Source organism: Mustela putorius, unplaced genomic scaffold (genome assembly GCF_011764305.1).
Source record: "Mustela putorius furo isolate JIRA1106 unplaced genomic scaffold, ASM1176430v1.1 tig00003853_pilon_pilon_pilon, whole genome shotgun sequence".
In the NCBI taxonomy this organism is placed as follows: Eukaryota; Metazoa; Chordata; class Mammalia; order Carnivora; family Mustelidae; genus Mustela; species Mustela putorius.
In genome coordinates this window covers 13,824,252-13,842,811 of record NW_025422005.1, presented here as the reverse complement: position 1 = coordinate 13,842,811, position 18,560 = coordinate 13,824,252, and the positions used below count along the sequence as shown (strand labels likewise).

The following is an 18,560-nucleotide window of genomic DNA, read 5'->3' as shown; positions in this document are numbered from 1 at the left end:
CTGACCCTACCAATAACCTAATGAGGCGCTGCTATTATCTTCATGTAACTGAAAGTTCTTAAGACCCAGAGAGGTTAGTTAACCTGCTCAAGATCACACAGCTGGTCAGTCTCAGATTCCAGAGCCCGGCTCTCGGCCACTATATCTGTATCCCTGGGAACCTCTTCCTGGGTTCCTTCCACTGTCCTTGAATGAGAGGCCAGAGATGGTGGTCTTCCATTGTGCAGATGGGGAAGCCAGAACCCAGGCAGAGGAAGTATTGACAAGCTCTGAGCGGGGCAGGGGAGGCATTCCATTGGAGGACTGCAGAAGGAACTAGAATATTAGAGCTGAAGTGTGTGTGTGTGTGTGTGTGTGTGTGTGTGTGTGTGTGTGTGTGTTTGCTTGTTCATTCAACAAATATTTATAGAACCGCTTCTGCCAGTCCAGACAGTTCATGTTGCCCAGGGTCTCGTCCCACTTCACCAGCTGCTTCTCCAACCCCAGGGCCCCTCAGGCAAATCCAGTCCACACCACAGTCACGGCCTCAGCTAGTGTTTATTAAGAGTCCACACAGGCAGGCCTGGGGCAGAGGGGAAGCCCCAACGAGCACCACGGCCCCTCTGTGGCCAGTGACTGGGGCCAGAGTTGAATCAAATCAGCACCAAGGAGAGCGCCAGGCCACGCGTGGACGGCTCCCTGGGAGTTTGGGGTGATGGATCCGGGGGGACTCGGACCTAAAAGGACCTTATGGCAGGTAAACTGTGGGAACCAAGAGTCCCCCTCAAAAACGACCCAGGACCCTATGCCAGGGTTCACCAAGCTGCCTGAGGGCAGCAACCCACACCAACTTCTTGTGCTCCACTCTGCGTTCCTAAGCAGGCTCCAGTCCCATTTCTCTGGCTGACCCAGGCAATGCCAGGGGGAGGTGGGGCCCTGGGCTGATGTATCCCCATCAGCTGGTTCCCTTCCAGGCCCGAGGAAGTCCAGGATGGAGGGAGACCTATTCCTGGTGCTGAGCAAGAAACTACCAGCTCCTGCTTTGCTCTCCAGGAGAGACAGTGCAGCAGCCTGGGAGCGGGGACGGGAGCCCCACCCAGCATCCAGAGCAAGAAGCTGGGAAGCCACGGACAGTCAGGTGGTGGGATCTGGGCCAGGCCTGAAGAAGAGGAGGGAAACGGGAAAAATGGGGGAACAAACAGCCCTTTCTGGCCCACAGCGAGAGGCCACGGGGGCTGGAAGCCCGGGAGTTTGACAACCGCAGGTATCACCTACAGCACTCCTTGTGGGTGCTGGGTAGTCTGTACGTGCTCTCCTAATTCTCGTGACACCCTATGATCAGGCATTGTTACCCCCACTTGTACATGGAACACCAGACTCAGATAGGTTAAGGGACCTGTGCAAGAGCTGGTGAGTACTGGAGCGGAGATTCAGATTTCTGTCTTCCTGACTCCTGGGTCAGGTTCTGTGCGGCTCCACACACAACCCACCCACCCCGCCCCAAGACGCTGTCCCGACTGAACATCCTCATCCTCACAGTTAAAGATCATCCAAACCTGCACGTCTCAAACTACACTGGGCACAGTTCACCGGGGGCTCTTGCTAACATGCAGGTTCTGACGCAGCAGGTCTTGGGGTGGGGGGGGAGGTGTCAGGGTGTGCATTTGTAACAAACTCCAAGGAGGTGACACAAATGCTGGTGGCCTGAGGACTACACTTTGAGGAATGAGGGAGCCAGCCCAGCCCTCATCCACCTCTGCAAGCAGAGGCAACCCTCCCCTGCACACTCATGAAATGTCAAAGATGATTGTCTTCACCCTAAGTTGAACCGAGAAGTCCTTTTCCCCTCTGCCAGAGTCCCCCAGCCACCTCCACACACACACACACAGGTTTTACTCGGCAGTGAGGCATCCTGGAGAAAACCGTCTGAACCAGCTATTTTCCCCCCGAGGGGGGGGGCAGTGGGGGCTGGCTTAGTGCCCCCGCTGACCCTCCGAGGGCTCCCAGGATACCCGCAGCCTCCCAGCCTTAGCCAAGAGCTGGTCCAAGGCCTTGGGGACTTGGTTCTATCCAGTACAGCTCCCCACCGACCAGCTCCAAGCCCGGGTCAGTTCGTGGGAGCCCCAAGTGGACGGAGCTGCAGCTGGGACTCCACGGGATCGATGTTGAAGAAACTGACCACCGCGGCAGCCCTGACCAAGGCTGGGGGCTCCCGTGGGGGCCTCTCTAGGCAGCAGGGGCTGGGCCGTGCGCTGCAGGCCGGAGGAGCCACCGGAAGCTGAGCCCGAGTCAGAATTGGAGTCAGGTGGCCGGGGCAGAGGCAGCACGTGCTGCAGGCTCAGGCCCGGCCGGGGGCCGCTGTGAGAGGTGCGCATAGAGGGCGAGGCAAGGCTGGCACGGCGCTCCCCAAGGCAGCGGGAACATGGCAGGAACCTGCCCAGGGCCCGCTTGAAGTCCCGCATGAAGAGTGGGTAGATGATGGGGTTCATGGTGCTGTTACAGTAACCCAGCCACGTGAGAACGTCGAAGAGTTCTGGGGAGATGCAGTCGCACACAGCCTGGAGAAATGGCGTATGTCATGCTTGGTCCCGGAGCAGGGTCACAGGCCACCCCAGCCAGCACGGGTGGGAGAGGCACCACAAACACCTATGCCCCGAGAGGCAGCCCACCCTCCTTTTATCCCCATGTCTGGGCTGGGGTGCAGGTCGGGGCCTCCCCAGCGAGGCCTGGACCCACCTGCCCCCTGGGGTGGCATTACCTGGGCTATGTTGGCCACAAAGAAGGGCAGCCAGGTCACAAAGAACATGCCCAACAGGATGCCCAGTGTCAGACTGGCCTTCAAGGCCTTCCTGCTGTGCTTGGTGGCCAGACGTCGGCTATCAGCTGACTCCATCGCCGGGCGTGGGGTCCTGGGTACCTGTGGAAGGAAGGCCACATCCATAAGTTACCTGAGGAAGAGCCCCAGTCTGACCCTAATCCCAGCCACAGACTAAGCCTCAATCCTAATTCTAGACTGAGCCTTAGTGCCAGCAATAAACTGAGCCATTCTGATCCTTGACCGAGGCCCAGCTATATAGCCCTAGGTTCCCCAACAGCAGAACTGACCTTGACTCCAGAGCAAACCTTGATCTTGGCTCTAGACCATGCACCAACATCAACAAGAAACCAAGCCCTGCTCAGGGTCCCAGACTAAGCCCGGATAGTTGCCATAGATTGAGACCTGTGTAACCAAGGTCTCAAACGGAGCCACGACCCTGGAGAGCACTGATCCCAACCTTAGCCCAGACTGTGGCTTGAGTTCAGCAATAGACTGAGCCCTGACCCTGACACGAGGCGCTTTAGGAAGGATAGTAAGACAAAGCCAACACTATCAGTTCAGGGGAGCCCCTGCCCACCTCGCCAAGGACAACACTCAGTACAAGTCAACACATGTGGCCATGAGCCCCAGCACCACACAAAGCCTTTGACCCTTCAACAACTAGTTGCAATTAAACCATACTTGACCAAAGAGGCCATGCCACTGCCCAGGACCTGGCAATCTCTTCATAGAGAGATTTCCCTCATATTTGGGAGTAAAGATAGTAATGATTTTGCCTGCACACTTACCCTTACATCGCACAGAATACGGTGCTTTTCTGAAAACACATGCACGGAGTATATGTTTTCAATAAATCCATTTTAGACTCCTAGGGGTGCTAGTGACCTCGGCATTGAACAACTCAAATTACACTGTGAACTGACAGACATCTTCATTCCCAAACATTGACCTCAAGAGCTAGAGCACGGGGAAGAAAAGAAGGAGAAAGGAGCTTCCCCCAACTGCTGTTGAAGGGGATGCAGGCATGAAGAGGTTAGAATTTGAGTTTGCTGGGGCACCTGGATGGCTCAGTGGGTTAAAGCCTCTGCCTTCAGCTCAGGTCATGATCCCGTGGTCCTGGGATGGAGCCCCACACTGGGCTCTCTGCTCGGCAGGTAGCCTGCTTTCTCCTCTCTCTCTCTCTCTCTCAATCTCTCTGCCTGCCTCTCTGCCTACTTGTGATCTCTGTTTGTCAAATAAATAAATAAAATCTTTTTTTAAAAAAGACACTTATAAAAGAAAAAAAGAATTTGAGTTTGCAGACTGGTGACCAGCAGTCCCAAAACACTAAAAAGCTCTGAACTAGACGATCCTTCTCTCCAGCTCTTACCTCAAATTTTTCGACCTCCTGAGCTCACTGAGAATCTAATGCAATCTACAAAACAATTCCCCAGAAAACAAAAAGCATATAAATTGTTACACATGCACACACAGAGAAGGAAGAAACATCCCATAATTCCAGTGGATTCAGAGACCACCTTGAGGCCCAGCCACGAAACCCCCAATGCCCACAAAAGCTGCTGGGACATAGAAACCCCCCTCTAAAGTGCATGTTGTAATCAATTTGGATTTTCATACACTAGTTTTACACAAAGTGAGACCAACTTACATTTATAATTTAAGTAAATACCAGTATGCCAAGGTATGCACAGTTCATTGAACTATGTAAAGGTCATGTGTGTAGCCTGGAGCCATGCCTGGCCTTTAGAAGCGAGGGATTCCTCTACTCTTTTTCTTTCTTTCTCCTTCCTTCTTTCCTTCCTTTCTTTTCTTTTCTCTTTCTTTCTTTCTAAAATTTTTAAGTAAACTTGAGGCACCTGGATGGCTCAGTGGGTTAAAGCTTCTGCCTTTGGTTCAGGTCATGATCTCATGGTCCTGGGATCAAGCCCCACGTCAAGTTCTCTGCTCAGCAGGGAACCTGCTTTACCCCTCTCTCTCTCTGCCTGCCTCTATGCCTACTTATCTCTCAGTGTGTGTGTGTGTGTGTGTCTCTGTCAAATAAATAAGTAAAATCTTTTTTTTTTTTAGATTTTATTTATTTATTTGACAGACAGAGATCACAAGCAGGCAGAGAGGCAGACAGAGGAGTTGGGAGAAGAAAGCTCCCTGCTGAGCAGAGAGCCCGATATGGGGCTCCATCCCAGGACCCTGAGATCATGACCTGAGCAGTAGGTAGAGGCTTAAACCACTGAGCCACCCAGGTGCCCCAAATAAGTAAAATCTTAAACAAAAAAGATTTTTAAGTAATCTCTACACCCAACGTGGGGCTCAAACTCACAGCCCCAAACTCACGGTTGCAAGTTCCTCCAACTGAGCCAGCCAGGTGTTCCTCCTCCAAAATTTCCTATACTGCAGGAGAGCCCAGCTTAGCTCTTGAGGGAGCCAGAGGTGGGCTGAGTACAGAGTAATTGAAAAAGTCAGAAGGAGGCAGGAAGGGAACCAGATTTCCAGGCAACCTTCGCAGATGGAAAGGGGGTGGAGGAGGCAAAGCCAAGAAGATGTGTTAGTCCCGGGAGCACCAAAGCCAAACCCCCACCCGGCTCTGGCGCAGAAATGCCCCCTTTCAGCCCTGCCCATCTCTCCCTGCCTCCCCTTTGGTGTCCTGTCCATGGTGCTGAAAGCCCAGGTAGATGCTATCTATCTTTAAGATTAAGGAGGCTAGAATGGCGGTAGGCAGGAGTGGGGAGATGAAGCACACTGTAACTCCCACCTCTCAGTATGTTTATCCAGGTGAAATCTGGTTATATGAATACCAAGGACAAATTCACAAAGCACAGCCTAAGAGAAGCCTTTGATTTCTCCCCTCCGTCTTGGTGGGGCCGCCTTGTGCGGAGGCAAGAGCTGGACTTTTAAGACAAGTGATCTGGCTTCAAGTCATGCCTCTACCACTTACTCGCTCTGTGATCTTGAGACAGTCTCTGTTTCCACATCTGTAAAATGGGAAAAACAATACTCAGCTTGTGGAGTCGTTGCGAGGCTTTGGATAATAAATGCATGCACAGTGCCTGATGCGGAGTTAAGTGCTACATACACAGTAGCCCTGAGGTCGGTTCAGTGCTGTGTGTTGGAGGCTGGGGGAATTTTGAGCACCCTCAGGAGCCCCGTCCTTCTGCTAGCAGCTCAGCCTCTCCAAAGCAGCACAGATGTCAGGACAAACGCTCTGACTCACCATGCTGTAACTAGGGAGGGAGAAAGGCTCTGTTCTTCTCTTTCATTGTCTCCTTTTCTCCCTCCCAGGGTAGACTCTGTATGGCTCCTGTGGCCCCATCATGGTCAGCCTGGAGAGCCTCCTGCTTCCTCCAAAGATCTTCCATGCTCTCACATTGCTGCCATGGATGGGGACAGATGATAGGGAAAGAGGGAGCTACCATCTCCAGAGAAGCCACTCACGCCGGTACCCCCCTGACCTCTGGCAACCTGGGCGGGGCAAGAGACAGCCCTGATCTTGTCAGAGCTCTAGGGCACTGGGGAATTGAGACCCTGGAGAGATATCTGGATGGGAGGCAATCACTGGGAAAGGAGCTCCAGAGAAGGGATTAAAGATGGCCTCAGGTTCCCTCTCTAGGAATCTTCCTGGGAAAAACCTGGGTTTTTCTTTCTCTTCTTCTCCCCCAAAGATTTAACCCAAGAACACAAGCAGAAGGGAAGAGAGAAGGCCCAGAGAGGATAGGGCACCTTCCCTAGGTCATACTGTCCCAGCACAAGGCCTCAAAGCAAAGCACTCCAAGTGACCCCAATCAGCACTTTGTCCGCATTTAAGGAGCACTACTGTGTGTCAGCATCTGATCTTCCTCGTGCCATTCAGCCTTGACGCGAAGTAGGTATTAATATCCCCATTTTGCCGATAAGGTTCAGAGAGGCAAAAGAACTTGCCCGTAGCCACACAGCAGATAAGGGCTGAGTTGGGATTCAAAGTCATTCCTAGCTTCAGAAATTGCATTCCTAGCCCCAGAAACTGTATTCCTAGCTCCAGAAATTGCTTGCATGCGGGGGATTACAGAAACCCCAGCACTGTCACAGAGGCCCTCATGGGGCAGAAGCCAGTGGCAGCCGCCGGCCTCACCCTGAGGTCTAGCTCATGCCAGCTGCAACTGCCCACTTCTCTCTGCCCTCGCGGCCATGTGCTGTTGTTTGCACACCCCTACCACTGCCGAGGGCAGCTGCCTGGGTGACAGGCTGGCAGTGCCTCCCCGGGAGCCAAGAATATAATTGGTCAAATGACAAGATCTCCAAGACATAATACCAATATTAAGTGGTAATGGCAAGTTTCAAAATGGTAGGTACAACAGGACTCCATTTGCTTTAAAATTACACAAAACAGGGGCACCTGGGTGGCTCAGTTGGTTAAGCATCTGCCTTCAGCTCGGGTCATGATCCCAGAATCATGGGATCGAGTCCCGCCTTGGGCTCCGTGCTCAGCGGGGAGCCTGCTTCTCCCTCTCCCCGGCTTGTGTGCATTCACGCTCTCACTCGCTCTCTCTCAAATAAATAAATAAAATCTTCAAAAAATATTTTTAAGTAAAAAAATAAAAATAAAAAATACACAAAACAAAAAAAATACACAAAACAAAGCACTAAGTCTCTTTGGATACATAAACAAACATGGAAACACACACACACACACACAGAGGAGTGGAAAGACACATCCTAAATCAGTAAGAATATCCCTAGGAATCAAAGGTGGCTGGGTGGGACTTGGGAGGTTCTTTCACCTTATCTCTATGGCTGGATAGTTTTAAATTTTTTTATCTATTTTTTTAAGTAGGTTCTACACCCAACGTGGGGCTTGAACTCAGGACCCCAAGATCAAGAGCCACATGGTCTATCAACTGAGCCAGACAGGCACCCTCTGGATTTTTATTTTAAAGTGTATTTATGTATTCCCCTGTATAATTCAAAATTTTTATAATCACCTACTTGTAGTGTGAGGGTTCTAAGACAGACTCTGGAGCCAGACGGTCTGGTTTCAAATCCTGGCTCTGTTACTAACTGGTTGTGTGACCCCAGGCAAGGAGTTTCACCTCTCTGTGCCTCAGCTTTCTCATCTGTAAAATGGCCATCACAGGGGCATCCGCCCCACAGGGTTGTAGTAAGGACTAGCGAAGGTAGCACGCACAGAGTCAGCTGATCAGAGCCTGGCACTCAGTAAGCCCCACGGAAGCGTCAGCCAGCATTTCTGTTGTTAGAGTCCGGCTCAGCTCTTTGATTCTGGTGATGATGCTGTTATTGGCAGCAACGAAGGTTTGTTTTTTTTTTTTTTCCCTAAAGACACTCCGAGGGATGACTTCTCCAAAACCACGTATCTCACCACCGAGAGGAAAGAGGAGGAACAAACACATGCTGAGCACCTAGTGTGTGCCAGGCTGACATACGTCGTCTCGCCGATCCTTCAAACAGCCCCAAGTCATAAGTAGCATTGCTCCTGGGGTAGTGGGAGCTGAGTGGCTTGTCCAAAGTCATCAGCAGTGCTGGAAGCAGGATTTGAACCCCTGACCAGCCGGATGCCCAAGCTCCTACAGCCAGCCCTGGCTGCCCCGGACCCCCTTGTTCCCATCAGCAGCCCAGTCTGCCATGCTCAGCCTCACTGCTCTGTCAGCCTCTCCCCAGCTCAGCCCCCTCCACCCCCTCTGAGATATTTCTGTGATCACAGCCTCCTCCTCTGAGGAGGAAGGACAGCAATGGAAGGGAAGACAGATCGCTAAGACAAAGTGATGCGGAGCTGGGTGAGGGAGGGTGGAAAAGGCTGGTGGAGGAGGCGGGGGGGGGGGACTGATGGAGAGAAGGGGGAGAGGCAGATGGGAAGATGGAGAAGGCGGAGAAGCAGGCGAGGTGGACCTGGAGGGGAGAAGGCTGGGGAAAGCGGAGGAAGAGGATGTGCAGAGGGAGGCGGCAGGTAAAGGGCTGCGAACCAAAGGCACAGGTCCTGACGCAGAGACAAAGAGGCTGGGGAGGCAAACACCCGGCAGACCTCCTTCTCCCCTGCTGCTCTCCATCGCTGACCTCCCCCACTGGTCCCTCCCGAGGACAAGCGGCGTCCCGCCCCGGCACAGATCTCTGCACGTCTCTCTCTCCCTCTCTCCCCTACACTGGCAGCATCTCACTGACTCTGAAGCCACTCTCCCCATGCCCCGCTCTTCATCCCAGCCCAGTCTCTGCTGCAGCTGGCAGGGAGACCCCTACCTCACAGCCGCAGGGCCACGAAGCCCTGGCTGAGACCGCCGAGCTAACCAGTGGCTTCTGAAAAGCCAGTTCACACAACGAGGCCGATGTGGGGGGCGGGGCGGGGAGGAGCGATTAAAATACTTGAGCCTGCTCAGTTTCCGTGTCCTCAAACCCGAGCTGGGGCTTCCGAAACCCATGTGCCCCCACCCGTCCCCTGCGGAGAAGCTAGCAGCCGGACTGGGGAAGGGAGCTCAGGGCTAAGTAGGGCTGAGGACTGGAGGAAAGGGGTCCAAGGCACCCCAAGTTGTGTTCATTTTCATCAGTTCCTTTAGTCCAGGCACTGGAGCTTCCGCTGCCCGGCTGGAAGCCTAGGTTCTGGGACAGGCCAGCTTGGGTGGGAGGAAAGGGGTTGTGACCCAGGAAAATGGAGGAGAGGCCGTGTTCCAGGAACAAAATCCCCAAATGCTGGCAGTTGAGCCAGAAAGCAGGCATACAGGAGGCTGGCTAAGGAGCTGAGTGGTTGGGAAGTGGTGGGGTCAGACCCCTCCCCTCTCTCGGAACCCCAGTCTCCCCATCTGCCCCATGGGGATGATGGTGGGTGTTTGGGGGACAAGCTTAGCCCAGTGTCAGTACATGGCAGGCACAGAGAAACCGTGGGACTGCGGCGGTCGGCACCCCGGGGCTCCGGGCCACAGTCTCAGGTCCAATCCTGGCACCAGCCAGTTAGCCTCAGGGACAGAAATTGTGTCACGGGTACCACTGGCACGGAGAATCCAGACCCCCCCCCACCTCAACCTCACCAAGAACAGCCACCTCCTCATATCCTTGGTCACTCGCGCAGAGCTCCCCGAGGCGCAGGAGCATAAGATGACCCGTAAGAGAACTCAATGACGGAGCGAGAACATGAGACTTTTCCAGCACTCTCCCAGCTCCTTTTCTGGTTGTGTCAAGAGAAAGTGGGTGTTGATGCCACTCAGTCTTTAACAACCCGCTAGCACCAAAGAGAAAACGGGCCTGGGGCTGGGCCCCTCGGACCTCCCCTCCGAACTCCAGCAACACAGCTGGGGTTCCTGAAGAGTGCACGGCAGCTGTCTTTAGGACCACCTTCTGTTTGTGGCCAAGGTACTGAGTTTCCATTTCTGGAAGAGATAAGAAGGGTCCTTTCTAAACCAAGGCATGGAAGGAAAAAGATAAGTGAGGCAGCGGAGAGAAATATGCAAAATGCAGAAGAAGGGAGCCCCTGAGGCGCATGGGTGGGTGGAGAGAAGGCAGAAAGTCCCACGTGGTTCCAGATGCCTCCAGTTTGGGAAACGCTCCTTTACAAGAACCCAGGGGGAGAGGGTGCATGGCTCAGGGCGGCCTTTCTACTGCTGGAGAACCAAGTGAGAGTCACAGCCACCTACTGGGATTCAGGAATGTTCTCCAGTGCGCACAGACAGAGGGAGGGAGTAGGACTGCAGCCTTGACTTCGGGTTCCCTGAAGGCCTGACCCCCTGGTTGATAGGGTAGCTGCAGCTCCAGGACGCAGGGCCTGGGGGTCGGGGGGTGTCAGGCAAGCTGCTCCCAAGGCCTGCCTTTCAGCCACCCCCCACCATCCACACAAACCCCCAGTACCTCCCATCCTGCATGAGGCTCCTCCCCCTGGGACTACATCAAGACCAGAGAAGCCCTCAGGACCTTCCTCGGGGCCTGCCCCCTAATTCTCTGTGCCTCAGGCCTGGTCAAGCTAAAGCCCCATTCTTTGGGGGTTTAGAACTATGGACAGTCAGACTCGGGTGCCATATGGTCCGAGTGACAAAAGCAGACAACCCCACTCCAGTCACCGCAGGGCCTTAGCACTCACAAGTCATTAGTGAGCACCCAGGATGTACCATGAGGATCAAAACCACACCGGATGCGCCCAGCTTACACTCTCGTGGGGGAGCTAGACAATGACCAAGTCGACACATAAACCTGCGGTTGGGATAGAGAATAACAGGGTGAGGGAGCTTAGACGGTCTGCAGACAGGGTGGTCCGGGACAGACGCTGGGGAGAGGTGACCTGTGAGCTGAAAAGGAGGCAGGCAGGACAGCCCCAGGGGAAGAGCCGGCCAGGCAGAGAGGGAACAGCGAGGCCAAGTCCTGGACACCAACCACAATCCGGTGCCTTCCAGAAACATCGGAAGGGCTGGTGAAGGCAAGGGGAGGAGGTAAAGCTGGAGAGCTTGGCAGAGGCACATTCCCAGGCCGGATCCCAACAGGGGTCTCCGCTTTTATCTTAAGAGAGACAGGACCACTTCTGTTTTGTCAAGCGCTGGCTCCCGGGCAGAGAGTCGACCCGAGTGAGTGTGGAGTGGAAGCAGGGGAAGCCGGCAGGAGACTAGTGACGGCTTCCGGGAAAGAAGCAATGGTGGGCTGCCGAAGGGTGGCCTTAGAGGTGGGGCGTGTTCGGGAGGACAGCACCAACAGGCCTTGATAATGAACCCCATGAGCATGAGGGAGAGAAATTATTCCTAAGTTTCTGTGGGGTGATGCCCTGATGTGCCCACTTGCCATGATGGGAAAGACAGGGAGAGGAGCAGGTGGGGGGGGGGAGGACACCCAGAATTCCCTTGGCCCATGTTACCTTCCGGAAGCCAACCCCGCATGCTGGCGGAGCTGTCCTGGGGACAGTCAGCACTGAGTCTAGAGCGCAGAAGAGTCGGGTGTGTTGGAAATGGCCACTTGGAGGTCACCAGCAAAGGTATATATTAGGTGACAGATGCCCTGTGGGCACCCAGAGGCTGCTCATGGCTCTCCATCCCCCAAGCCCGGGCCTCCCTGCGGGTCCCAGGTACCTGCAGCGTCTCCAAGGCCTGGCCGGCGGCACCGGTCGTGAGCGAGGCCACCTGCACCGCCTGCTTGCGTGCCGCCAGCAGGATCCTGCAGTAGGTGTAGCAGATGGCGCCCGAGGGCAGGAAGAAGGTGAGGCCCGACGCCACGAGGACAAAGGGCAGGCTGGCCAGCAGGCGGCACTGGCCCGGGGCAGGGGCCCGCGCGCGGCCCAGCTGGTGCCAGCCCAGCAGCAGGGGCAGGAAGGAAGCGAGCGCGGCCAGGCTCCAGGCGCCCAGGACGAGCCCCAGGGCGCGCGGCGGCGTCATGCGCAGCTTGTAGCTCAGCGGCGAGAGGATGAGCAGGTAGCGGTCCAGGCTGATGAGGCAGAGGTTGAGGATGGAGGCGCTGCAGCACATCACGTCGAAGGCGGCCCAGAGCAGGCAGAGGCCGTGCGCCAGCACCCAGCGCCCGTACAGCGCGTTCAGCATGGCGGGCGGCATCACCACCAGCCCCACCATCAGGTCCGACGTGAAGAGCGACACCAGGAAGAAGTTGGACGTGTTGCGCAGCGCCGGCTGCGTGCAGATGAGCGCGATGAGCAGCGAGTTGGCCGCCGCCGTCAGCACGATGACCACGCACAGCGCGGCCGCCACCCAGCCGCTGCCCGCGGGGTGCGACGGCGGCCCCGACCCCCAGTCTGGGGTGCTGTGGTTGGCGGGGCCGGGCTCGGGGACCATGGGGGCGGGGGGCGGAGGGCGAGGACGTCAGGCCCGAGGGGCTCCGGAGGACGAGGTGGGATGCGCGGGAGGCCAAAGGGAGGGACCTGAGCAGAGGCTGAGTGGGCGTCGTCGGTGAGAACGGACCGCCACCAGGGGTCTGGGGGAAAGAGAGGGACAGGGGCACTAGGTCAAGGGGCAACGAGCCAAGGAAGATGGAGAGGGGTTATATGGTGTGAGGTGGGGACACGGAGCAAACGGTAGGGATTTGGAAGGGGGTACCTGATGAGGTGCAGAGTCCCCCATAGAGAGCGGGCGGGAAATCAGGGACTGCAGGTGGCTGGGAGGTTGAACGGGAGGGGGCAGAGCACCCTAGAGGGGAGGGCGGGAAGGGAGAGGCGGGGACGCGTGCCTGGGGTGGGGACCTGAGGATCCGGGAGCTGGGACAAACGAGCGCGCTCCGCAGGGGGCAGCCCCTTCCGCGGCAGGTGGCTGTACCCGGGCGCTAGGTGGGGAGCCGCGGTCACTTGGGATGGCAGGGTGGGGGCCGGGCCAGAGCAAAGCCCTCGGTGGAGAAAGCAGGTCTCTGAGCCGACGCAGAGGCAGCCCGGGCTTGGGCGACTACGGCCCCCTGCGGCGTGCGGGAGGATGCCCGGCCGGCCCGCCGGGACAGGAGCAGCAGCAGCGGCCGTGCGGCCGCGGGGTCCCCGGCCCGGCTCCCGCCCGCGCTCGGTACCTGGGCGCTCCGCGCTGCTCCGCTGCCTGCGACTGCGGCAGGCCCTGCAGGGCTGGGGAAGGAGAAGGCGGCCGCGGGCCAGGCAGGCGCCCAGGAAGCCTGGGAGGCTCCGCTAGGGGCCCGCGCCGCGGAGGAGCGGGTGGTGCTTCCAGGAGCGCGCGGTCCCGGAGCCGCGGAGCCTGCGCCCCGCCCCGCCCCGCGGTGGGCGGGGATAACCGAGCCTCCGACCCCCCGGCGCGCGGAGTCCTCCCACCTCCGGGTCGCAGCCTCCACCGCCCCTGCGCCCCCGCACACCCCTCTCCCACCTGACGTGGCAGCGGCGCAGGAGGAACTCAGAGGAGGGGCCGTGGCTGCCTTCATCTAGGATTGCTCCCCCGTGGGGGAGCTGCCGGTTCGCAGCCCATTGGGAGCTACCGGGGAGCTCGCTTGACACCCAGATGTGTACACACACACATACATACACATATGTACATGTATCTAATAGTATACATAATATATAACAACCCATATAGCTTTTTTGGAACCTTTAAACAGCAGGTTACCTCCTCCTCGGGGTCCTTTGAGCAGAAACCTAGCGTTCCCCGACAGCACCGGACATGAAGGATGAAGTCTGATGGGTTGGTCCTCCTAGTCTGACACAGAATGGGAACAGATCTGGGAATCCCTAGGCCAGATGGGGTAGAGGCAGGCACTGCAGGTAGATGTGGAGCACCCCCTGAACGTACTCTCTGCCTGCCAGCGAAGAAGAGTTTGTACCGGGGGCGCCTGGGTGGCTCACTCATTAAGCGTCTGCCTTCCTCTGGGGTCATGATCCCAGGGTCCTGAGATGGAGCTCCATATCGGGCTCCCTGCTCAGCAGGAGGCCTGCTTCTCCCTCTCCCACTCCCCCAGCTTGTGTTCCTTCTCTCGATCTCTCTCTGTGTCATAAATAAATAAAATCTTTAAAAAAAAAAAAAAAAAAAGGAGTCACTACCAGACGCTTCACAGATCAGTACTGTGGATTCCATCCATTCATTCAACAAACATTTATTGAGCACCTACTAGATATTGGGCAGTGTTCTGGCCAGGCAGGGCACTACAGTAACCACAACTAAGATCTAGCTTCATGGAGTTTCATTCTAGTGGAAGGAGACAGACAATAAACAATAAGCGTAACAGACTTGTAAAGTCATCCTAAAGGGATCCCAGCTATGGCGGGGAGGGGGGGGGGCATCTGGATGGCTCAGTCATTAGGCGTCTTTCAGCGGAGGTCATGATCCCAGGGTCCTGGGATCAAGCCCCACATGGGGCTCCTTGTTCAGCAGGAAGCCTGCTTCTCACTCTCCCTCTGCCCCCTGCCTGTGCTCCCTCTCTCGCTGTGTTTCTTTCTGTCAAATAAAATATTTTTAAAAAGATGGGGCGCCTGAGTGGCTCAGTGGGTTAAAGCCTCTGCCTTTGGCTCAGGTCATGATCTCAGGGTCCTGGGATCGAGCCCCGCATCGGGCTCTCTGCTCAGCAGGGAGCCTGCTTCCTCCTCTCTCTCTGCCTGCCTCTCTGCCTACTTGTGATCTCTGCCTGTCAAATAAATAAATAAAATCTTAAATATATATATATATATATATATATATATATTTTAAAAGAAAATGAAAAGCAACATAAAGGAAGTCTGAAGGGGAAGGGGACCTTTTTCCCTCCGCAGAAAGAGAAAATTCATAGCCCCATGTAAAAGATTCCTGCGATGTCCCAAGGGTTTTGTTCTCTTATTCCTACCAATAATGCGGATAGGTAGGTGTTAAACAGGGGCTCGGAGAGTCCAGGGGCCTCACCCAAGGTCCACCAGGAGCAAGAGACCAAGTGGAACTGAAACTCAGGATTGCCTAACACCCAAGACAAAAACCTCACGACCCTGCAGCGCCTCACCCGCCCCCAAGCCACTGTTTGGGGCCCAGAGTCCCAGTCGTAGGGTCTACAGATGGGTCTAGGCAGCAGGAAAGGGAGAACTGTCCTCCCTCCCATGTGACACCCCTGTGACAGTTTCTGCCATGCCCCGAAGGACAGGATACCAGGCACTAGGCTGAGCATCATAAAGACCAGACTTGGAATCCCACTGCTGTTGCTTACCAGCTCTGCGGACTCAGGAACCTCATTTATTTTTTTTAAAGGCCCAAAGAAAACAGGACAGATTTGTTAATATTTGTTCATTCTGGGTGACAGGTTCACAGACGTTTGTTATATTGTGATCTGTGCTTAACTATAATTTTTAAAAAGATCCATTTATTTATTTGAGAGAGAGCGTGCACACGGGTTTGGGAGAGAGCCTCAAGCAGACTCCCCACTGAGCATGGAGCCCAACAGGGGCTCAATCTCATGACCCTGAAGTCACTACCTGAGCCGAAACCAAGCATGAGATGCTTAACCCACTGGGCTACACAGGCGCCCCTTAACTTATCATTTTCTTTTTTTTTTTTTTAATTTTCTTTTTCAAGATTGGGCCTGGGTGGTGGCGCCACCTTGTGGCCACACTATTATCATGAATTTAAGAACTTTACAAAAGTTCCACACTCACAAGTTTATTGTTATCTGTTGTGAAATAATAAAGCCCCAGACTTTCTTAATCTTTCAGGGTAGAGAGGAGCCTCCAGGGATCCTCAGCCTTTGCTTGATTACTTCTAGCCACGGGGAGTTCCCTCTCTGGAGGAGAAGGCTGATGTCACAGTGGAACAGGTGACTCTTCAGAAGGCCTTTGGCCTGGACCTCCATGCTCACTGGAGCTCCACATTATGGAGATGGAGAAACCAAGAGCCAGGGAGGCCGTGAAGCCTGCTCAAAGCTGCTCTCACAGATTAACTGCCTAAACTCCATGATTCTGGGAATTTGTCTGTTTTGTTCACTGCTCTATCCTCAGCACATAATGGGCTCCCAATAAACATCTGTTCAATGAAAAAATGCGCAAAACTATTAGCCCAGCCACCAGCAGTTGGGACCCAATCTTCGTTCTCAATAACTAGAGGAACAGCCATCATTTTGCTCATGTGTGTGTGTTTTATTCTGTAATGTAAGCTCCGCACCCAGCATGGGGCTTGAACTCAGGACCCTGAGATCAAGAGTCACATGCTCTGTGGACTGAGCCAGCCATATGTCCTTACTACATGCCAGGCACTGTTCCAAACTCCACTTGCTCATTCATTTAGGTAAAGCTCACCATGACCCTGGGAGTTAAAGGAGATGCGATCATTAGTCCCCGTTTTGCAGATAGGCAAACTGAGCCTGGGGAGTTGACCTGCTCAAGATTACACAGCTAGGAAGTGGCCCAGCCTGAATTTAAACCCAGGCTGACTGGGTATTTCCAGAGGCTTGGAGCCCGGGAAGAAAACAAGCTGGGAGCTGTAGGCTCCATGTAGGCACACAAGGAGGGGAAGCTGCTACTAATTACTTAACCGCCCTTACCGAGAGGAGCCTGTGCTTTCCGTGTTAATCCCTTGTAAAGATTTTAAGATCTTTCTACCATTGCTGTGGGGCGGGGAGCAGGGGAGGGAGCGAAGGACAGAGGAGGACCTGAAATGTTTTTTTCTGGGCTCTCTTGGTGGTTCAGCTTGAGGTTGGCAAGGAAAAGAGAAGTCACTATTTCCCATCCCATGCCCAATGGCAGGCGGGCCCAAGCGATGTCAGCATTCAAATCTGGCTCCTCCCATTTGCTGCTCCCGCATCCAATCAGCGACTCCTCTCCAACCTGGCCCCGCCTCCCCAGGGCCCCACTCAATTCTGGTCTGTGGTCTCTGGTCTCTATCTCCTGCCCGGACCACTGCAGTCACCACCATCCGTCTCCAGTCTCTGGGAAACCCAGCTCTGTGCAGAGCCCTCCGGGGCTCTTACTGCAAGGAGAATGAAGTCTGAACTCTGGCTAGCATTGCACACCTGCCACCAGCCACGCCAACCCATCTTCCTGCTTTCTTTCCAATGAGCTTCTTAATTTCTTTATATGTCTACCCTGCCTGGTTCCATACACAGGATGGAGGAGGCTCCTGACCCAAGATTCATCCTGCCAGCATGGTGCTTGGTTCTGAGCTCCAAAACCGCGTCCAAGGCCCCAGAAAGCCCTGCCTTTGGACGTGCTCTCTGAGTCCTTGGAAGCCCCGCAGCATCTTCTCTGCATCCTTGGGCCAGGCCTCACCACCAGCCGTACGGAATGGCTGTTAATATGACCAGGGCTTGTCCCTACCAGACTAGGAGTCACTGAGTCTGCATGCAGGAGGTCTACTTCTCTCCAATCCAACTCCACGTCAGGGATGTAGGGCCCCGGTGGATGGCTACGCCCGCACAACCGCAAGAAACGCCATTCCGGAGCTGGGAAGTACACAACCTGCACAACAGCCCAGAGCAGCCATGCTCTGGGAAGTCAGCATCCTCTGAGGAAATCGCGCGTGTGGTACAGCACCGTTGTCGCTAGAGGGCGCAAGATTAGACTCCGGGCGCCGCTGCTTACAGGCCTGTGCACAGCACTCCCAGGGCATAAAAGCACTCGATTCCAAAAAGTGGATTTTCCGTGGATTAGTAGTAATATATGTGAATTGTCTGGTAAGGATGGGGAACAAAGGGTCTGGGCCTTCGCGCACCCCGCCAGCCCTGCCGTGTCTCAATGATGGAGAACTGGGGGTACCGAATGGCCTGGGGGTAGTGATCCCAAATCCCCCGGTCCCTGTGAGGTGGTCAGGCACCCACCTGGCACACAGCAGGAAACCTACAAATGACAACCACTGACGTTACGCTGAGAGCAGGATCAGACCTGGGCTCGAGTCCTGTGGCCGCCGTCTTTCAACCATGCTGCCCCGGACAGATGATGCAATCTCTCCCCACTTCGGCCGCCTCCTCTGTACAGTGCGAGCCAATATCTGCATCACAGGCTGGTGCCGAGGATTAAGTGAGTGACTTTGTGTAGAGTACTTAGCACAGCACCCAAACTTGTATATTTCTTTATAACCACTGGCTTTGTCTCTTTCCCCTTCTACCAGGTCAGACTAGACGGGGGTCCAGGAAAGGGCTGATACTGGGTCCCTGGGAGGGGGAACAGATGGCATGAGCTAAGCCCAAAGGGCCCAGGGGTCAAGATGAAAAGCGCCTGGTCTGGAGGCCCACCCAAGATATACCCGAGGCCAGACATGGGCGCCCAAGGAGAGAGCTGGGAGCCAAGGAGGCAGCAGCCACAGGCCCACAAGGCAGCGAAGTGGGAGGGCCACTAGGGGCTTCTCACTGCGCAGCCTGACCCCCTCCCCCAGGCCTTGCTGAGGACCCCTTCGGGGACTCTGGGTCAGCAGAGGCACCCAGTGAGGAAGAGAACACA

The 18,560-nt window shown here is 55.2% G+C and overlaps 1 protein-coding gene across 1 annotated transcript; it reads right to left on the bottom strand.

Moving 5' to 3' along the window:
* Positions 1-518: 518 nt before the first annotated feature.
* HTR6 (5-hydroxytryptamine receptor 6) lies at positions 519-12,553 on the bottom strand. Its single transcript, XM_045063857.1, is given in 4 exon segments — positions 519-2,197; positions 2,199-2,537; positions 2,738-2,896; positions 11,815-12,553. Coding segments are annotated over 4 exon segments (1,323 nt in total). The 5' UTR covers positions 12,529-12,553; the 3' UTR covers positions 519-2,086.
* Positions 12,554-18,560: the final 6,007 nt, after the last annotated feature.